This window comes from Electrona antarctica (genome assembly GCF_951216825.1).
Source record: "Electrona antarctica genome assembly, chromosome: 12".
In the NCBI taxonomy this organism is placed as follows: domain Eukaryota; kingdom Metazoa; phylum Chordata; class Actinopteri; order Myctophiformes; family Myctophidae; genus Electrona; species Electrona antarctica.
Window position 1 is genome coordinate 34,995,702 of NC_136793.1, and position 21,741 is coordinate 35,017,442.

Below are 21,741 nucleotides of genomic sequence, written 5' to 3' on the forward strand. Positions count from 1 at the left end.
GTACAGTCATGTTTATCTAGATATGTCTGTAGTAAATGGTATGGTACAGTCATGTTTATCTAGATATGTCTGTAGTAAATGGTATGGTACAGTCATGTTTATCTAGATATGTCTGTAGTAAATGGTATGGTACAGTCATGTTTATCTAGATATGTCTGTAGTAAATGGTATGGTACAGTCATGTTTATCTAGATATGTCTGTAGTAAATGGTATGGTACAGTCATGTTTATCTAGATATGGCTATAGTCAGTAGTAAAGGAAGTAGTAAATGGTATGGTACAGTCATGTGTATCTAGATATGTCTATAGTCAGTGTGTGTGTGATTTTCCTGCTGGTAATGTGGATTACCAAATATTCCAATATGGAGATTGAGTATAGTGCTAAAATATACTTCTATAAAAAATGCAAATAACTCATAATATACGTAATGAGCACTGCTGTTTTTATAATTGGGTTACATTTGTATTGATCCTAGAGCTTCTTGTAAAGCATTTTATCTATGAATGGTGCTGTACAAACCAGTGCAACAGAAGTGCACTACAACTCTAGTACCACAACATTACCAACAGAGTTAAATTCAATAATTTGGTTGAGGCCATACAAATTGCATGTTGGTATTTCAATGACAGCCACACTTAGAAAACAATTCACTCATCAATCAATCTCATTAGGGATGACTGTGAGTGTGACATCTCTGTCATGGCGTCGCACCAACACAGACAGTGTAATGATAGACTGAACAGCTTTAGTCACTTCCTCTGTGGTGTGAATTGGCTGTCCGTTGATGCCAATAATCACATCATGATTGATCATACCAGCGCTGTGGAACAAATCAACACAATACATCACACACATTGAGAAGAAAGCCAAGAAAAATGGATGACATTTAAAACATGTTGATTCTTGTTTCTGGCTTCTCTCTCAACAAAGAGGAGACGAACAATAAATTGGGTTGTCAGTACAGTGCTGTAATACTGACATTATTTGTTATTGGAATTTAGTCTTGCCCAAATGAAAAATAAATATATCTTTCTTTTCTTAGGCTTGTAATGGTGTAAGCATCACTTTAATCCCATGTATAGCATTCCTGTTGATTACTTGTTTGTTTAACGGATTAATTGTAAGATTCTACTGATCAGGTTTAAAGCTAGGTTGTGGTAAACAACTACGCTTGTAAACAGTAGTTGTAGTTTTGCAATCAAACTAGGCAAAGGTTTACTGGGCTTTTACAGTTAGAGCTGCTAAACTAAAGTGAAGTGTTCACCAGCGGGCTCCTTGGAATTAGAATTAGGCTACAGAGGCTTAAAGATAGCTGTTGTAGTAGTACTTTATCTGCTTCATGCCATACATTGTCTTTGGATAGTATAGTTTAATGAGCAAACGGACCACAATGTAGTCTGCAGCCTTGAGAACAACATAAATGTTCTTGTTCCAGCCTGCTGAAATTATCCAGAGGCCTGCACAATTTACAGTTAGGCATTTAGCAGACGCACTTCCAGACGCAGTGCTGCAATGCTAATTCATTTTACAGTGGCCAAATAACACCTTTCTGTGAATATATGTCAAGGCATACCTGCTGATACAGAATGGTAACCAATAATGCAGCATAGCTTTGGATCTTTTTTTGTTTAGGTTTTTTTTTATTTGACTCCAAAATGTCTGGCATGGCATAGAGGATAAGATGAAGAGGAAGAGTGGACTGCCAACTATTCTTTTCTTTCTAAAAGTTTCATAAGGAATATTTAATAGAGTGCCGAAGTCCTGACGTCACTCGCTCATCCCCTGGTTAATGTAAGTTTTTCTCTATGGAGAATAACATGGGGTCATCTTAAAATCGTCTCATATAAGAATTGTGGTCCAATAATAAACAAACTGTCTCTGCGATATTGTTCGGGGAGGTGTCTCTGTATCGTTTACGACAGTCACTCATATTTCATGCAGTCTGTTTCTAGTGAAAATTTTACTAATTCAGCAGCAGTAACAATAGCGTTTTCTGCAGTCAGTTGGTTCTTCATGTCCATAGGAGTGAAACGGCCGGGATGATTTGTTTATTTTTCATATATATAGCGACCTAAAATCCCCCTATGGGGTTTACAATGCAAATAAAAAGTACATGAACCCGTGGACTTAGCACCCTCTACTGATATTGACGTCAGACTTTGGTGCTCTATTTAAACTATATTGGAGGAATGGCACAGAAGAGAAGCGTAGTACCTACAGGCCCAGGGATGTAATGCCAGGCCAGTGGGCCTCACATTGGTCCAGAGAGATACAACACTGAAATCACACAAAAGTGCAGGCAGCATCTAGCTACCAATATCACGTTTAATCACAATCCCACTGCAGACGGATGACAGTTCCACCTCTGCAATAAGGGCTGTATATGGGTTTAGTTCTTACCTCTGGGCAGCTGTTCCTGGGAGTACCTCATAAATATATACTCCTGAGCTCACATCTGGAAAGTCTCTCTCTCGTTCCCTGAGTTCTCGGATCAATCTGGACACAGAGCAGAAGTTAACAGCCTTTCATAATTTAGTGGCACCTCAAAATGTAATCTTTATCATTAGTAATTTGTGCTCATTAAATAAAAGTAACTAGTACACACATTTCTTTTTCTAAATGTTTATTTTATCCCACGATTTTGTAACCCATTTTTTCACCCAGTGTCAATTATCTAATGTAATCCTGGGCGCTGCACTTCCTCTGCCAACCTGGGGGGCAGCGGACTGACCTCATGCTTCCTTCTATGCATGAGGCGTCCAAGCTGCTTCTTTTCACCTGACAGGGGAGAGTTTCCCCGGCCGGACGTAGCGCGTGGAAGGAACACGTTATTCCAACCAGTTCCTTTCCCCTCCATCAGGCGCCCCGGCTGGCCAGGGGGAGGCAGATTAGAGACCAGGATTACTGCATGTTTTTTGTGAGGGTACCTACCTAGGCTAGGGGACACGGGGAGAACATGCAAACTCCACACAGAGGGGCCCTTTCGCCAACCCCGCCTCGGGTATGGGCACTGATAACGCGGAGGAGGGAACACGCCCACAGCGTCGCCAGCGGGAATCGAACCCAGGACCTTCTAGCTGTGAGGCGACAGCACTACCAACTGTGCCACCATGACACCCACTAGTACACACTCTTAAACTCTGCTTTGAAAGTTTATTGACAATTGTTTGGGCTAATAGGTTGTCATACCTTGATGAAATGCTGGCCAATAACATTATGGCACTGAGTGTACAAATACATTTCTTCAATGATACTAGTTCCATAACCAGCACATGTTTTCACCAGAACATTGCACCTATCATTTGTGCTCAGCTATGGTTGATTTGAGTAGATGCTAATGATAATGCAGACAGAATCCTCTGCATGTCAGAGGCACTCTGGAATCAATTAGCGGGTCTTAAGTGAGATATTATTAATTTGAAAGAAAAAATATAACATTTACAGAAAATGAGCTCCTGCCATTAAAGTAACAATATCAACTATTAAAAATATATATTTTTCCTTAAAAAGTGCAAACTTTTGAGAAGCTGTAAGGGCCTGTGTTTTTGAAGTATTCACTGAAGACTTTTTAAGCTGGACTTGTGGGGATTCAGAAATAGCTATTTCAAATGTATACTCACGACGGGGAGAGCTCCAGCATCCGGACACCCATGTATTTCTTCTTAGGTTGTGTCTTTCCTGATGGCCATAACATAAACACATAATATTCATAAAAGTCAAGTCAAGTCAGATATTCACAAATTACAAACAAAATATACAAAATATCTCAAATGTCAAACAATGTAAATAATATATTATATTACTATACAATATGAGAGGCAAAGGGTAGGATGCTGATAATCCCGTAGGAGTACGTGTAGTGACAAATATCACTCTCCCCGCATCCCTCCCCAAACACGGGATATTGTGTTTGATGATGATTTGTAGTCATATCGCCCAGCCCTAGTTTAAACCTGAGAGGCCTCTTATGTCTGCTGATAGGCACACACAGTCTCATGGTTAATATGTTGTGGAGTCATATTAGTTTTAGTAAAAGCCAAAAGTGTAATATCAGTCAGCAAAATATAGTGAGAACACTATCACTATCAGTTTAGAATATAGAGGAGACGGAACACTTCATCAGTTTTTAGAATATAGAGAAGATAGACACTTGAAGCGCTACAGATGGCGGCAGCAACATAAGACGATGCTGTCAGCATTCACCAAAATTCGCCAATTGATGTACCTTGTCTTAACAAAATCTTCCCATCCTATACTTGTGTTGAGCTAAACTAGAACACAAATGTTAAAAAATATATTGAACCAATGAAAAGTATTAAAAAGCGCTTATGACAAAACCAGCTAACTCCATTGGATCCTAAACCGGCTAACTCCACCCCCTCCACATGTGTTTATTTTTTCATTTCCTGAAATGAACATTTTGGAGTTAGCTGGTTTCTGCCCGACAGCAGAGATATAATATATAGGAGTCTTGTAAGAATTTACTACCTGTGGGAATTTCCAGCATGGCACCAGAGTGATGCACAACTCTTAAAGAGACTGATAAAGTTTCATGGTGCCGTGTGAATCCTTTTGGAAGTTACATTCCTTTTTATGAGAAGCCATGGCCACTCTCACACATACCTTTGGCCAATCTGAGTGGAACATTAATCACAACCAAAGTTTTCACACAAGGTTTAACAAAAATCTGATCATAACTTTTGGACAAAAATAGAACCCCTGTCCAACTCCACTGGTGGAGGTAATGTAATAAAAATACACTCTACCAACCGTTGATTTGTCTGTCATATGACTCAGCAAGGAACTGACGGATCTTGTCAGCAGGTATGGCAAATGAGATTCCTGCGGTCACCTTCAGAGTATTTATGCCTATTACATCGCCATCCTGTTAAACAGAGAAAGCAGAAGGGACAGACAGGAGTGGAGATGGCCATCGAAAGCACATTCGTTGTTATGATAGTTTTATTCTAGCCACAAGTAAAAGAAGACATGACAGTGAGACAAATTGACATCGTGATCATTATCTTCCAAAGTATACATAACACCACAATGCTATTATGTGGTCGTTTTCTGCCTCCCGTTGAGATGCAATTAGAACACATCAGCCTTGGTTATTGTAGTAAATTATCTGGGGGTTTTTTTCCACAGCAAAGGGATGATGAATAGAACATTCTGTTGGTATGGCAACCATTCTAAAAGAACAGTATTTTTAGAGTTAGGCTACAAAGCAACAGGAGGACATTTACATGATTTTAACACACAGTATGGTGTGGATGCTATCATACTATAAAATTGAGAAAACTATCTGCATCTATCATCCACTATTCTCCTCAATGGGTATTGGCTAGGCCAATCGATGTGAAATTGCACAATTGCACTGAGCATTGGCGGGGTCTGACAAAGCGGATTTTTCCATTTCCCCAAATTTAAGCTGTTTAATAGCATATTTGGCATATCAGATGGGGATCTGTACATGGCCTATTGTGAGAGCAGAGTGCAGACTATAGAAACGGGGCTCTCTTCCCTGGACAGAGTGAACAATGGATAGCACATGAGTGAGTATTACAGTCTATTGGCACTTCCCCAATGCAATGCACTGGCTCAACTGGATTCTACTACTTGCCTTTTTTGTTTTTCTCATCAGGCTAAAGTACATGTACTTTTTTTGGTATTACCTCTGCTCTGTCATGGTTACAAACGAGCTGAGGTGATACCAAAAGGTGCAGAGAGAATCGTCCAAGTGTGATTGTGTCATTGCATCACAACAGCCTAAGCTCCCTGGTATCAGGTGCGGTCGCCCCTAAACCATGCCGCCCCTCGATTTTTTTTACGCCGACCGCTCTGTGCCGCGGTTCTTGTATTCTTTATTTTGTTTTACTTATTTCTGTTAGAAATAAGTTTAGGGCTAGGCATAGTTTTACTGGGGTTAAGTTTAGGTGTAGGGTTAGGTGGCATAGTTTTACCGAGGTCAACCTCAGTAAAACTATGCCTAAACCTAACCCTATACCATCGAGGGGCGAGATGGTTTAGGGGCAACCGTACCTGATACCGTCCTATCAGCAGTGGAAGACAAAAGTAAAGCGAGTAAAGTTGAATCGCTCCAGTACCATACAGTGGAAAAGCAACTAATTCAATTAATAATAAAATAAACATACTGCTGGATTCCATGTGTCTGCGTGTATATGCAAAACACAACATGGTCAGGGACGGTACATGCATTCGCCATCAACACAATCTGATCTCTGTCAGCCAGAACTTAAATATTGACCCCAATTGAAATGTTTTATTTATTTACTTACTTACCGGTACTTATTTTTTTATTTTCCCCTGGATTCCTTTAATACCACACCCATTGTGTCACCACATTGATTTTTTACCTAACTAGACTTTCCACCATTTTGGATTTTAGATTTGGCTTTTATATTTTTGTATTTTTAAGTTAAACTTCGCACCCAACCTTCAGGACAAATGCTTTCCAAACAAGGTTTCTACATCTAGCCTTAAAAGCAAAAATGCTGAGTGGGGACCTTGAATGCTAAATATGAAACAGATTCGTGACCTTACTCTTCGTTATGCCATAAAACAAGAAAGATAGCCTGCATTACAAATATGCAGATTACATAATATGCTCTCTTAACAGCACCATAAATCCTCTTACCAAGTTCACAAGCGGTCCCCCGGAGTTACCATACTGTGAATATACAGAACACAACAATATTGGTACTGAATAGTTATGTACTGAAAAAAGGACAAGGGAAATACATTAAATAAGTAAAATAAACATTTTCTACAATAAATTCTTGCTTGTGTTAATTTCAATACCAACAGTTAGAAGTAGGCCTACTTGTTTAAAATGTGAACTGATTAAGTTTATATATCAAATCAAATCACACCAGTAAACTGACACGTGGCAGTGGTGGCCGAACGGATTGCGGAGCGGTCTTGATACCGGAAGGTCGCCAGTTCGAATCAGCGGTCCGACACGTTAAAATTACCACCGCTGAAGTGCCCTTGAACAAGGCATTGAACCACTACGATGAAATGCTCTATGAGCAGGGCCTGGCTGGAAACAAGTTCTTGAGCTTAGCCCAGATACCCTGGGTAAATATAGTAATAATTTCATCAATCATTTCATTTCACGTAACATGTCAGGCATTGACACTCATGAGTCATGGCGCATTCATACTCCAGCTAAAACTGAAGTATGCATGAGCCTTAAGGGTTGCCTACCTGCCCCTGGCATAAAACATTCGGGGCAGGTGGAGTTTGCTTTCAAGTTGCCCGACCGGGCAAGTGCTTGCTTGAGAGGGGACGCAACCGTCTATAAAACACGAGATACGTGGCCAGAGCTCTCTGGTCAGTTTACCTATAATGTGCTGTTTTCTCTGTTGCTATACTAAAAAAACAAAAAAGACTAAATGTGAACCCATAGCTAGGTATTTGGCATACAAATTGAGGTATGATTCTTTTTATTGCACAACCCCAGAAAGTAATAAAAAGTAAGTGTTAAATTGAACATGTTTTTTTTACCTATCATTTTATAATTTTTATTTACTTTGAGGGCAAGTGGGCAAGACCTTTGGGCAAACTAGAGCATGACCTGTACTTGCCCGACAGGCAAGTGCCTCTGAGACCTTAGTGTCAACCCCTGCACTTTAATGATGCCATGCTTCTACGTCTGTACCACTGATATAGCCACTGTAGCAATACAGGAGATAAACGACTTAATGACTTATTACTTTTTTTCTTTTTAAAGCACTGTAGCCAATGCTTTAGTAGTATGACGACAAAACTGTATTACCACCATTAATTACAGCTACATGTAAATACTTCTTCATGTTGTTACATCTTGTGTACAGTACACGTACCGACTAAAATGCACTTTTGTTCAACACTCACATTGATAATCGCATCAGTTTGAATGTACTCCATGTCTGAGTCTTTGAAGCCCAACTCTTGTCCATTGCGCTGTGCTGTGCTGACAATGCCAGTGGTGACGGTGTTTTGGAGAGAGAACGGGCTCCCCACTGCCACCACAAACTCCCCTGGACGCAGGTCTGATGACTGGCCTAAATGCAGCACTGGCAAAGGGCTCTAGAGGACGAACAAAGAAGAATAAACGGGGACAAAAACACGAGCTTACAGATGATTCCCCCGGAACAAAGACAAACATGATGAATGAATGATTGCACAAAACAAAACATATTGGGGTTTGATGAGGAACACTTCAACATAAGCAGCTCTGTGCTCTACGATGAACTGAGTTGGGGCAACATTCTAATGACCGCTTTTGTAATTTATTTTTATTTTTTGAGGGCCTCCTATATTCAGCTATTAGTGTAGATTTTCATCTTCATCTTAGACAAACATTAAATTCCCATTGACAATGAATGGAGAATTTACGTCATATGTGGACGTCTGGACGAGCAAATCAGCTATTTGTGTCTCTCCGGCTCTTTAATAAACAGAAAATACATTTTCAGGTGGGTTCCAATGTCAGCCAATCAAGAGTGAGTACTCTATTTATCTGTTCCAATTTTGTCTGCTAATTTCTTTTCACAGGCCCGGATTAACAATGGAATTTAGTGGAGTTTAAGCTCCAGGGCCCGCAGCATGCAGGACCCTGTGTGAGACTATTTCAAAGCTGTTGCTTTCGTCAAAACCGTATTCGTAGGCACTGATTTCAATGTAAAGTAACACAGGAACCCCAGCTAGTGTTTTTGCTCGTCCAACGGTTTCTTAACCACTCGGTGGGAGGAGACTCAAAACTAGCGTCAAACTCAACAGCTTCTGTCAGAAATATGGGGAGGGGAGGGAGGCCTCCCCCTCCCCTCCCTTACTAGGCAGGGCTTTTCTTACCCCTCCCCTACTGGGTGGGGTTTTTCTTTCTTTTTTCATGAGTTGGGCGTTGTCATAATCTACTAGAGTCTGGAAAAGCATTCTGGTAGCCAGCTTGTAGCATGGCTCGTTAGTCAATAGACTTTCAATCCATACCTCCTGGGTTTGAAACATGCTTACGCCACTATTTTTGTGTCAACCGCAAACTGTTTTGCAGATAAAGTAAAGTTTTAGAGTAGACCATGGCCGGTTAAGACTGAGGCGACGGATTCCAACATACATGGCCGGTTAAGACTGAGGCGACGGAGTCCAACATACATGGCCGGTTAAGACTGATATGACGGAGTCCGACATACATGGCTGGTTAAGACTGATATGGAGTCCGACATACATGGCCGGTTAAGACTGATATGACGGAGTCCGACATACATGGCTGGTTAAGACTGATATGACGGAGTCCGACATACATGGCTGGTTAAGACTGATATGGAGTCTGACATACATGGCCGGTTAAGACTGATATGACGGAGTCCGACATACATGGCTGGTTAAGACTGATATGGAGTCTGACATACATGGCTGGTTAAGACTGATATGGAGTCTGACATACATGGCCGGTTAAGACCACGGTTAGGGTAGGGTTAGTAATGTCTGACATACAGTACATACATTCACCCGTGGCTTCGTGCGGTGCCACTCAAAGTGACTACTGGGTTGGGCTTGCTGGATGCATGGGCCAACCCCTAGTATGTATGTCAGAAGCGGTTGAGGGCTGATTTCACCCCTGTGTGTCGGGGAGCAGCCTTATAACTCTATGGGAGCAGCGGCAATAGTGCTGGCGGGCGTGCAACTGGGCGTGCAAACGCAAAAAGTGTCGTTCATGTATGTGTTGCGCGCACGCGAATCACATGCACGCGTGCATGGGGCCTTTTGATTTGGTGTAGCACCAGGGCCCTCGGAGGGGTTCATTCGGCACTGACTTTGCATCATCATTTCCAATTTCAATTGTTTATAATGTATGTGTTTCTCTTGATGTGGATTTCGAAAAGGCTTTCGATAGTATTCACAGAGACAGCTTGTGGAGAATACTACGTTCATATGGGATACCAAACCAACTTGTCCTCATCAAAAGCTTCTATAACAACTAACATGCCAAATTGGAAATAGTCAACGAAACACCATCATGGAAATAAGTAAAAAAGAATGTAAGCCATCACGTGCTAAACATGACTAAACTGTGTCTGCCTGCTTTCTCTTCTCCCATGCTGAAGCATTATTATCTCTAGAGGGGACAATCATACCTGGGTGATATTTCATGGAAAAATCTCCAGGGCATAGGGCCTTGTGTCACAACAGATTCCCCTTCAAAGCACATTTTGCCGTCTGCTGCCTCAAACCCAGTGTGCATAACGGTAAGATATAGTATGGTGATTTACAACTGTCAACTACTCCCATGTTATTTTAAAGGAGAATTCCATTTCTTACCTTTATTTGTAGTTACGTCCCCACCAAAGAGGTCCAGGTGTTATTTTGTGCAAAAACTCCTTATTGGCTATTTCCCCTACCATAAGCCCTCAATGAATTGCATTGAATTGAATGGGGATATGGGGTGTTGTGCTAATTCGCTTATTTCCATCGCTCAGAATTATTATTATTTTGTATATATCCTCTCTTCATAATGTAAATAATATCCAAAGCGGCACACTTTACTACTTATTTCGATGGAAATAAGCGAATTAGCACAACACCCCATAGCCCCATTCAATTCCCATTCAATGCAATTCATCAAGGTCTTATGGTAGGGGAAATAGCCAATAAGGAGTTTTTGCACAAAAAACACCTGGACCTCCTTGATGGGGACGTAACAACTACAAATAAAGGTAAGAAAGGTCAGAAAGCCTTCTAGCATGGAATTCTCCTTTAAGACTCTCCTGAACAGGTTGAGGTTGTACTTTCTTGCTTAATGTCATTTTTAAAGGACGTATGCACCGAACTGAACCTGGGACCTTTCCGTAATGAAACAGTCTCTCGTTATGTTCTCTTTATCAAGTAAAGGAATGCTGTATGCCAACGCGATATTAAAAGGTTAATCGTCTCGCTCTAGTAAACTGTTGTTAGTGAAGTTGTGTTAAGTGGAAATGTTAATGCCATGTAAAGGAGCTCTTATCCAGAGCGACTAAGTAGGTCTGAGCAGTGACAAATGTTTTATTCATAGCAACACATCAAAGTACAAAAAATAAAAAAAATACATAGCTGATGCTTTGAATTTACAAAACATAACCAAATGGTCCCTGGAGGAAATCAGATAACAAATGGGACATGATAAGGCAGTGAAACGTGGATGAAGGCCCGCTCTGATTCTCTTCCCTGGCCTATATGGCTGACTGCCTCAGAAGGTTTAATACTCTGTCTGCTGCTTTGATGTTAGCCACCGATGACAAGCTGGCTGCCACCAGGCCAGTGTAAAAACTAAATACAGAATTAAGATCAGGGATCTTGGAGAGCTGAGTGAAAATACAGTGGGGAAGGGCCCCATTTCTGCCTCCAATGAGCACTCACATCTGACTCAATTTTGATAAGTGCGATGTCCATCTTGTGGTCCATGTCCTTTACGACTGCGTCATAATGCTGGCCACTTTTCAGCTCCACTTTAATGTGTTGCTTGTTGGTAAGGACATGTGCGTTAGTGACGATCCAGCCGTCCTCTGATACAATGAAACCGGAACCACTTGATATCTGGATCTCTTCATTTGGAAATCCCACCCTAGTGAGGAAATAAAGGAAAATGATAATGCTGGAAAGACAAGAGTGTAAATGGCTACTAAATAACTGTAAACAAACCTTTTATAAAGCTCTAGATGTACAACAGCTGGGGCAATCTTATCCACCACATCGGCAATGAAGTTGAACTTGTAACGCATGCTTCCGGGTCTTTGGACATCTGTATGGATATAACACAAGGTCAAAAGGTATGCTGACATTAAAGAGTTCTATTACAAAAGACTACGCAAGTAGTATTTTGGTGGAAAAACAAAGCCATTACCCAGAGTTCCATCAGATAGCTTATGTATAGATCAGAGAAATTTGGTATGTTTTATTCACACTATAATATATGACGGGAGTGATTATATTTGAACTTGATGTTCAGGCGTAAACACAGTCCCTGTTCAGCATAATGAGACAATGCTTTCAGAGCAGGACGGTATTTCCCTGCAGTCAATTTGTAAGAGTAACAAAGCACTAAAAATTATCTTTAAAGGACATATTGCTAAATAATTACACAATTTCATCACAGAAAAGTATTTAAGTTTCAGCTTGATGTATAACATGTGCATAAATGAATACAACCCAGCTGTGTTTTCATTGCCAATGTCGATGACATTTTATGACGCTGGAGGCTAGTGTTAAGGCAAGCAGTGGCACATCTGCTTACCTGTGAGTATTTTCACATGTTCAAACAACATCAGAGAGTAGTATTTACATCATTATAAGACTGAGAGGGAATGCAAACAAACATTGAGCACAAAATTACATTACTGTACATGTTTTTTATATATTTTCCTGGATTCTCACCACGGTTGCTAGCCAGTAGCCATGCATGATTTAGTGGTATGTCAGCTATTTCCAAGCTAATATCAGATAGTGATAAACTTAGGCCAGCTGCTGAAGGCAGGACTGTATGCCCACAAGGCAAAGTCTTTAGAGGGAAAATGCAAAATCAATGCTTGAAAGACTAAAGCTAGGGAACGGCTGGGGTTGCCATGTCTACTCTTGGACAGAGGCAATTTATGACTATTATCTTAAGTATGCCCCTTGAATGAATGAATGAATGAGCTCCTTTGAAAAAAAAGGAGAAAAAAACAGCAATTTTTTTTCATTCATTCAAAAATATGGGTAAGTATTATCAAAGAAAACTTCGACCATGGAAAAAAAATGTTTGTGCTATGGAACCTTTTATATGAATAATATACCTCTCAAATATAATACCTGTGCAATTCTCACATACAGAAGAACCAATTCCTCATATCACCATATACAGCATCATTATGTCTTTTCAAATGTCCAAACATGAGCCCATGTCTCCTATATGCAAATTATTACCCTAGACAATAGAACTGATGTTGATGCCAAGACCTGCCTTGGCAGAGCATCAACTATTTACCGTAATTTAATAAGCCTATTTCCTTCTCAAATGGTTGTCCTAGACCTTGCACATAAAAACAGTACCTTGATGGCAAACACTGCCTATCTCTCTGTGCTTTATTGCATTATGCCCAAAAATAGTATGTTAACTTTACTTTTCTTTACTCTTTACTTTTTGCTTGTTGTGAGGAGAAATAGATTTCTGACCTTCAGGTCAAAATCAAAATTTGTGTCAAACCAGAAGCAAGATCGTGTCAAAGGTGTCCAACCTAGATAAAGGATCTAAATGTCTCAATAGAAGAGTATATGGGGTGGTTGTAATAGAAATTACAACCACCCCAATTGTATAACTTACAATCTTACATCATAATTATTATCAACAGACTACCATACAGATTCGACAATGTATTCACACAAAAAAAAGAGGGAAACATTTTCCCCCTCTCCCTACTGTACATGTCTATACACACAAACATGGAGACAGAGAGAGATATTGTGTTAACCTCATAATGAATTATACTGTACAACATTTTACGTGGTAAATCTATCTGTGACAGTTATTTCAAGCAGGGCCAACTTGATTTGCCAATTATTTTGTGAGCCGGGTTGAGGCTCTGAAGCAGGCGTTTCTTAAGACAGTTTAGCTATCAGATGTGTTAAAATAACTGATCGATAAGCACTACAGTAGTGCTTAAAAAGAAAGACACTCTAGCAGAAACCTCAGATGCCAAAGGTAAAGCATTAAAGGACGACTTCGCCCATTTTCAACCCATCTTTGTATAATTGGTCCTCATTAATGCTCATGATAATATGGTACCAAACTACCAATTCATTTCTGTCTCCTCTGTCTGTGTCTCAGAGGAGGGCTGTAGACAGTTCAGAAACCTGCCTACCAGTGACATCACCCTGTACATCACATTTGTAATGGACTTGATGGACTGGAAATATTTTTAAAATATTTTTTCCATAGCACTTTCTTTTCCTCACAAAGGGTACAATATATATATTTGTAAACATTTTGAACCACCTATGAACCACCTATAATTTTCCCACATGTGGTCTTCACCCTCCCCAAGGCCAGCATGTAGGGGCTGGCACAGTGACACAGTGTTTATTGATCTGTGGACACAGAGGAGACTTCTCTGCAAGAAGATGACCAAAGTTGACAAGAATATGAACAACGTAGATCTCGTGGGAGAAGTAAATATTATAGGCTATAATAGTCTGGCATCGACCGGGACAACGCTCCACACGTCCCGGACTCTTCTCCCTTCTGGATCCAAAACTATGGAACGCACTTCTCATTGCAGTCAGAACTGCAGACTCACTCCCAATCTTGCGCCATAGTCTGAAAACTCACCTCTTCAGACTCCATCTTAGCCAGTATCACTTGCTTGCAATAATGTAGCAATAATGTGGGTTCTCACCTTGCTTATGATCCTTGATGACTATTTCTAGTATGTATTTGATGTATTACCATGTATTGTTCTTGCTTACTGTAAATCGTGTGTCTGCTAAACGAATTGTAAATTGGCTCAACGTGCCGGAGATTAGACAGGGTGCACAACATACTCTCTCCTCATGCCTTCGGCCACAGTACCATGCCAAAAAAGATCAACACATGCCAAAAAACTAGACTCATCGTTGAACAACACCTGCTGCTTGAACGTGAACAACCTACATCTCCTCGCTGGCATTGCCCCTGCAGATGTGAGACGGGAAGCCACCAGCCGAGTAGAGATGACAAAAGCTACCAGCGATGAACGCCACCTCCTTCATGGACACGAACCCCCGGCCCAACGACTGAAGTCAAGGAGAAGCTTCCTCAGCCCCTTACAACATCTCGGGAAGAAACCAGACTCCAGCTATGGACAACAAAGCTTGAGAATGACCCCCCTCCTATTGACATGGGAATCCCCCCCTCTGAAGACCTCCCTTCTGGCTCAGAAGCACCATGGGTCCGGTGGAAGACTCTCAACTGCCTGAGAACAGGAACGGGGCGATCAAAAGCTGCTATGGCCAGATGGGGCTACAAAACCGGCCCAACCATCTGTGAATGTGGAGAAGAGGACCATACGATGCAGCACTGCCTTGTCTGCCCTCTACTACCCAAACCATGCAGCTTAAAAGATCTTGAAGAGTTCAACAATAACGCAAAAGACTGTGTAAAGAAATGGGAAACTTTCATCTAACCACATGCTTCAAAGACACGAAAAGAAGAAGAAGATGCCTTCGGCCTAGTGACGACCATAAAGAGAATGCATTTGTACTGTGACATCTAGGAGGGTTTGGTGTTATTCACTGTTATTGTGCTGGTAAAAAAAAAGATTGTTAAGTTGTTAAAAGTGTTACCCTTACCCAAACATGTTCTGATTTTGACAACCAAATAATAATTTTACATAATGCTATAGTAAATGTGTGAATGTAATTACATTTTTCAAAGTAAATGTTTGTTAGCAATACCTTATTAGCTAGTCTACATCCCTCTGCATCATTTTATCAGGAGAATGCAGTTACTTAGCAGAGCAGGGATCTGTGATTATAACATTTTTATGCTTATTTTTTAAATTAGCTATTTTGATGTTCAGGATCATAAGTTTCATTCTGGATCAATGTATGATTGTTTTATGAGCATGAAGACAGCAGCAGAATAAAGAGAGAGTGAGACAGGGTCTCAGAAGAGGTTACAGTTACAGGTGGTCTGAGTGAAAGACCATTAGTGTCTGGGTGCATGCATTCATGTAGATGTGCGCGCGCGCACGCACACACAAATGGGACCAAATATTTGAGAAGCTTCTGGCGGCCTATTTCATTCATTCACACATTTAAGCATGCATATAATACCCATAGATGGCTCTGGTTATCAATGAACATTATTAGTAAGGCCTAGTATAACTAATTATTACTGCATAACTAATTATATAGCAAATACGTCAATGTCAAACTTGCTCCTTTGTGCCCCTGCTCCCCAAGTAGACAGTCACAGCCCTGTACCAAGACATTTTTGCTCATTTATCTAATTGTAATGGGAATCGTGGTAGGCCAAATGGCCAATCAATGCACAGTTGTAGCATACTTCAAATATTTTCGCCACAACCCACAGGGCCTCATGTGTACTTCTTAATATGAATCTGACAAGGGGAACTCACCGGAGTAGCATTGACTTTGCTGCATCATAATAATCGGAGGAGTCCCCCCATGCTCTGCTCTCCTGTTTTCCGCCCTGAGGCGACAGCTACTGGGGTACGTTCTTCCATCGCTCCCACACACCACCTCTGTGGAGGTGCACGCGCAGGCACGGCGACGCGTCTCAGGGGTAGTAGAAGAACCACACACCATGCCCCCCCCACAAACTAAGTCCCCCGGTTCCCCGCAAAGGTCACCCTCTCCGGCTGCACACACTGGACAGCAGTCGCAGGTGTCCTTGGCCATGCCCCAATAACACGACGGAGGTTGAAGAGGACAGCGAGAGGGATCGCAGACATCCGAACAAGCGGTATGTCTCTTTGTAAGGACACGCGCGTGAACGGCAGCGATTAAAAAACAAGTGAACTTCGTCATGGTCCATACGTGATATCCCATTTTCAGGAAAACCAGTCGAGTCAAAACCAAAACACCTTCTCATACGAGTCCAATGCTCGTCTCGACTTAAATTAACGTTTGCTGCTCGTGTTTTCCATATGAGCCACGCACAGCCTGCAGTTTCCATATTCACTATTATGAGTTCCTTTAGGCCTGCCCCACAAATTCAGCCTTTAGGCTATACTACACGTGGGTTGTATCTGTCTAATAGGCTATAGCTGTCATAATTGTATCATCCAGTGGCAACATGCTGGTTCTGTGTTCAACAAGTCCTCAGTTGTCCTCAGGTAGCTCTGGAATGCATTTATTGTTTTGAATTTATGCTCTCTTAAGTGACGAACACGACACGCCTCTGTTGCTAGAGCTAGAGAGCATAATATTTGTTATGTTTCATTAAATCCTTGAGAGGCTATATAGTCTACTTGCCAGCCCATAGAGCCCCATTGTGGACCTGGACATGTTGAGTACACCGGTTTTATGTTGAGTATGGATCCCCAGCATTTAGAAACTGGATGCTAACTTGCAATTTTCATAATTGGCATAATATGTGACCATACCATTAACAACCTATAGAAGGCAAAAAAAACAGCACATGTCAGCACATTTGGGCAAGTGCCTATGGCTGTTTTTAGCCCAATGCTGGCAGTGTGCCAGTCTGGCACACTGCCAGACTGGATTACCAGCCAAGGTGCCTGGACCACTGAGCCATGGCCCAGGCCAACAAAGTGATCGTTATCGGAGTATATTAACACTTATTTTAACAAAAATTAAATAAAATGCCACCTTAAAGTTTTCTCTTTCAGTATAGATTTTTTTCCCTTATAGGTTGTTAATGGTATGGTCACATATGGCAATTATAAAAATTGCTCAACATACAGTATGCAAGTTAGCATCCGGCAGTTTCTACATGCTGGGGACCCATACTCAACATTTCTAACATAAAACGTTGGTGTACTCAACATGCCTGGGTTCACATTCTGGCAAGTGGACTAGTAGGCTACTTCACATATCACATCATCATATCTGTCACTCAATCGCCAAAGCTGGCACACATGCATCAGTGACCAAAATGGCAGTAATCAACTCATTGCAAGCGCTGTCACTGTCAGGCCCGTTTCTGCTTTTCTTCTGTCATTTTCTTTCTTATTATCAATGTTGTGATTCCTGGTTGTATGGTAGACTATCTCTTCCCTATAAGAGGGGTCCCTGAATGAATCAACATCAACAAGAAATGTAGCAAAAGCCACCTATTGCATTTTAAACATGTCATTATGGCTGCACACTGCAGTCAGTAGCTTGTGCAATAATAAGCTTCAGTTCTCAGATCACTAACATTAAGAGCAAACAATGGAAAGGAATAAAATGAAAGAGATACACTGCTCCCTGTCTGACAAGTAATTTATTTCTACAAAATATAGAAGCTAAGTAATGAAATGAGTTTTACAACACATGCTTCTGTTTCACTAGAATGGTTATATGGTAATGAATTACTTGAGGTGAAACCCAACTGCAGTTCATCAAGCATGCATCTCTGGAAGCAGATGTGTTACGACGGCTCATCTTTTATTGTTTTCCCTGCCCGAATGGCAAAGTAATGTAGACCATGTTGCATTTGATTACAGTGGGGTAGGAATATCACCACTGCCATTTGCAAAAATAAATACGAAGTAAATTGCGATGCCATGCCATATAGGCTACTGTGTAATGTAACACACATAGTGTGTAATTTTTTCATTAGTATGTTCAGTTAAATTATAGTGGAAACTGGGAAGAACTGTGTGGTGTCAGGTGTGTACTGTGTAGGTGAGTGCAGGTCTGCTCCTGTTCAAACAACACGCAGCTGTTGGTTTAGAGAATTTTGAGATGCCAGTGCCATCCATTGAACATCCTGTTGGTGTGGAGGGCCTAATTAGATAAGACACCTGTGGTGATAGGTGCTTACTTGATGGCTATACACTGGCATGCACTCTGATCCACCCTAGTTTGCCAGCGGGGTGAGTTTGCTCTGACATCAAAGTCAGGTTCCATAAGTGGGAACTCACCCCACTTTAAGAGCAAGGAAAGGTTGCATGCATCAGATACTTTGTATTGGGCGGGGTGGATATCAAAATTCAGGTTACCTTCTTGTATAAAAAGGACAGGCTTGTATGCTGCTTCCTACTGTGAGGTAAGATGGGTATCAATGCCATGCGGCCTGAATGAACAAGATAAGGCTAGCTGAACCGACTAGACTGGACACTTATCAAAAAATCTAAAACTGTCTCTGAAATGAAGAAGCAATGTGGCCAGTCAATGTAGCGGCAGTGTCTGTCCTGCATGTTAAATGATACTGTAGCGACTCAGTCGACTGAGTCCAGAATATGGGCCCTTTTCTTAAAGATTGCTTTAAATGTAGTGCTCCTTCTAAGTTGTATGCACTATGCAGCAACGTGGGCTGTGGTGGAACAGAAATCATCCCTCAACAGTGATTCCCCCAAAATTGCCCATTTAAAGGTCACAGTATATTGCATCCCATATTTCTGATTTAAAATGTATTGTACTGTTTGCAATATTACACAAACTGTCAAACATTAGTTTCAAAAATAGCAATGGGTTTTGTTGTGTAGCTGTTGTCTGGGACAACTAATAAAAGTGCATTAAATTTGTACTTGACCATTGGACAAGTGACTATTGATTTCACATTTTCTGTGAGACTCCTAGCAGCCAACAATATTGTGTGACATTATTGTCTGGCTTTCCTAATAATCACCTTTCCAATATTTCCGCTATTTTGTTTTCAACGTGCCCCATACATTTGTGCTTCCCAAACATCGACTGTTCACAAAGGAAGTTTTCATATGTTCAGTCCAGTAGTCATTTCAGGTCCGGCCTCGTCGCTGAGTCGCTGACAGAGAATGTTGTCTGTGTGAATCTCATGGAAAAGTGGGGATATTTTACTTGACACATGTTTTCTGACAGTACTAGGGCTATTAACTTGTTCCTGAACTGAGAATATTCATTTAATGTATTCACTAAAACCAACTTACAGTTGGTTGATTTAAATGCATTTGTGTGCTCGTGCTCCGCACAAGTGACTTTTGTGCCCAGACAAGTGAATGGGAAATGTATTTATCCGAAGGACAAGCGCCTCAAAAAGTTGTCAAGCCTTGAGTAATTTCTTAATAACTTTGCATCTGCAATTTAATTTTGTCAACTATGGAACTCTAATCCCATGATCATGGTCACTTGCCTGACTCCTGACTGGCACTAGGAAGTGGGATGATCTACTGACCTATCTTCACTGGCTACCTGTTAAAAACAGATTTGAGTTTATATTGAGTTTTATTATTTGATTTTTACCAAATTAGTACTGGTTGTTCACATTATTTGATTATCCAAGGTTTTGAAGACAGGATTATTTTACTTTTTCAGTACGTCGGGCCTTCGGTTGTCCTTCTCCTACGCACCTGTCACCTGTAGGTGTGCAGAAATTATTGATTATCCAACATTTAATAATATCTGTTGCCCTGCTTTTACGGTTTACATGGTGTTTTGCAATGTTCCAAGAAGAAGCAAGAAGTTATTGCGTTCAAACCTGGGGCCACACCACAACCGATGCATATTAGAGAGTAGAGACATTACTTTTTCAGTGTTCTTGACTAGCCTATGCTGGCCACAGACACTGCTCAGTGGCTGCTCACTCACTGCTGTGAATACGTTAGAAGGTAGTTGTTATTCCTCATAGAATCCACACTTCATTACGATATGGCTGTCGGAACAAGCACAACGATGATAGTTCTCTGGGTTGAGGAGGACATGGTAACAGATTATGGGATTGCAATATCCTCTGCATCGCCGGAACTCCCGAACCATCACAGCCTGTGCAAAGACAAGAGCAGGAGGATGATGTGATCTTCAACCAGGTCCGGGGTTGAGTTGAAACTGGTCAGTGTCCTGAATGGTCCGCAGTGGCAGCACTGGAAAAGGACATTAAGGCGTATTACCCTCCGTTATCTAGCGTAGCTGTTATCGATGGCATGCTGTGTAGAGGTATTGTGCGTCTGAAGAGAGGGAGGGTGGCATATCTCCTAGTCCCTAGCAGTTCGCTTCAGGCTGGGTTCTACTGACTGAACTTTTGATAGGACGTGGGATTTCACGCATTAGGGTACTCAATAACTGTCATGTTGGCAATAAAACATATAGTACCCATACAGGTTAGGGGTGGGGTTGTCATAGTATTCTCCTATATCATATGTGAAATAGTTGAAAACATAAAAAAAGACAAGATTATCAGCAATATCATTTTATAACTAGGTAGCTGTACAAATCAAGATTCTACCGAAGTTAAACATCACTTCTGTTTCATGCTGTCACGTACATGCACAGCGACATAATTGATTGTGATTGTTTAACTTTTGTGGAATACCTACAGTAAAACCCTGTGCTAGATGCCTTGGCCTGTTAAATGTATTAAAGCGGATAATGTTGATGTGTTACACTACTGTGAGCAGAGCTCCATTGTTTCAATATTTTGCGGTCTTTCCACTATAGTGTAGCCTAGTCTTCTTTCACTTTTGCCCTGTCGTGTGGTGCCCCCCAAGGTTGGTGGCCAGTGCTGCAGGCAGCACTTAAAGTCCTTGCATTAAGCCAGCACTGCTTGAGACTGCCATATTAGATGTAACTTATTACAAGCACTTCAGGCCTGTCCTTAATTTCCTTGTAAGGAGATCCTGTCTGTTGCCGACTACATAATAACCCAAGGTATTTGAAATCTTCGAATTCCTTGCTGTCATTTCCGTTTATTGAACGGATGGGTGGACATGTCTGTGTGATCTAACCCTCTTAATTCAGATTCAAGGCATTCTGTCTTTGCGCTTTACATTAATAAAGGCATGTACAGTAAAATGCTCACAAAAACCACACAGTCACCAATGTTGGAGAGAATGTGGAATTACTGCCATACTCTGTGATCTTTCACCTCCACTTATTGAACAATGTGAATATTCTACTACTATGCAGAACCAGGCCCAACTGTCTTCCCAAAGGCAAAGAGATGATGATTTCATTGCGACGACTCCAACATGATGGGATGTCCTTTGTAGCCATTAGAAACTGCATGCTCTCCAAATGTTCGGACTGGCCATGGCATCACATTTCAACGCATTGTGAGGTTGTAGATCTGCTTTTTTCCGTACAGT

At 41.1% G+C, this 21,741-nt stretch overlaps 1 protein-coding gene across 1 annotated transcript; it reads right to left on the reverse strand.

Annotated features, from left to right (window-relative positions):
• Positions 1-280: 280 nt before the first annotated feature.
• On the reverse strand, positions 281-16,897 carry htra4 (HtrA serine peptidase 4). The gene is made up of 9 exons (XM_079516611.1): positions 16,132-16,897; positions 11,681-11,780; positions 11,399-11,603; positions 7,901-8,095; positions 6,660-6,692; positions 4,772-4,886; positions 3,622-3,679; positions 2,402-2,497; positions 281-821 (listed from the first exon to the last, which is right to left on the reverse strand). The coding sequence occupies exons 1-9, from the start codon at positions 16,562-16,564 to the stop codon at positions 656-658; spliced, it is 1,401 nt and encodes a 466-aa protein (XP_079372737.1). The 5' UTR covers positions 16,565-16,897; the 3' UTR covers positions 281-655.
• Between the last annotated feature and the right edge of the window lie 4,844 nt (positions 16,898-21,741).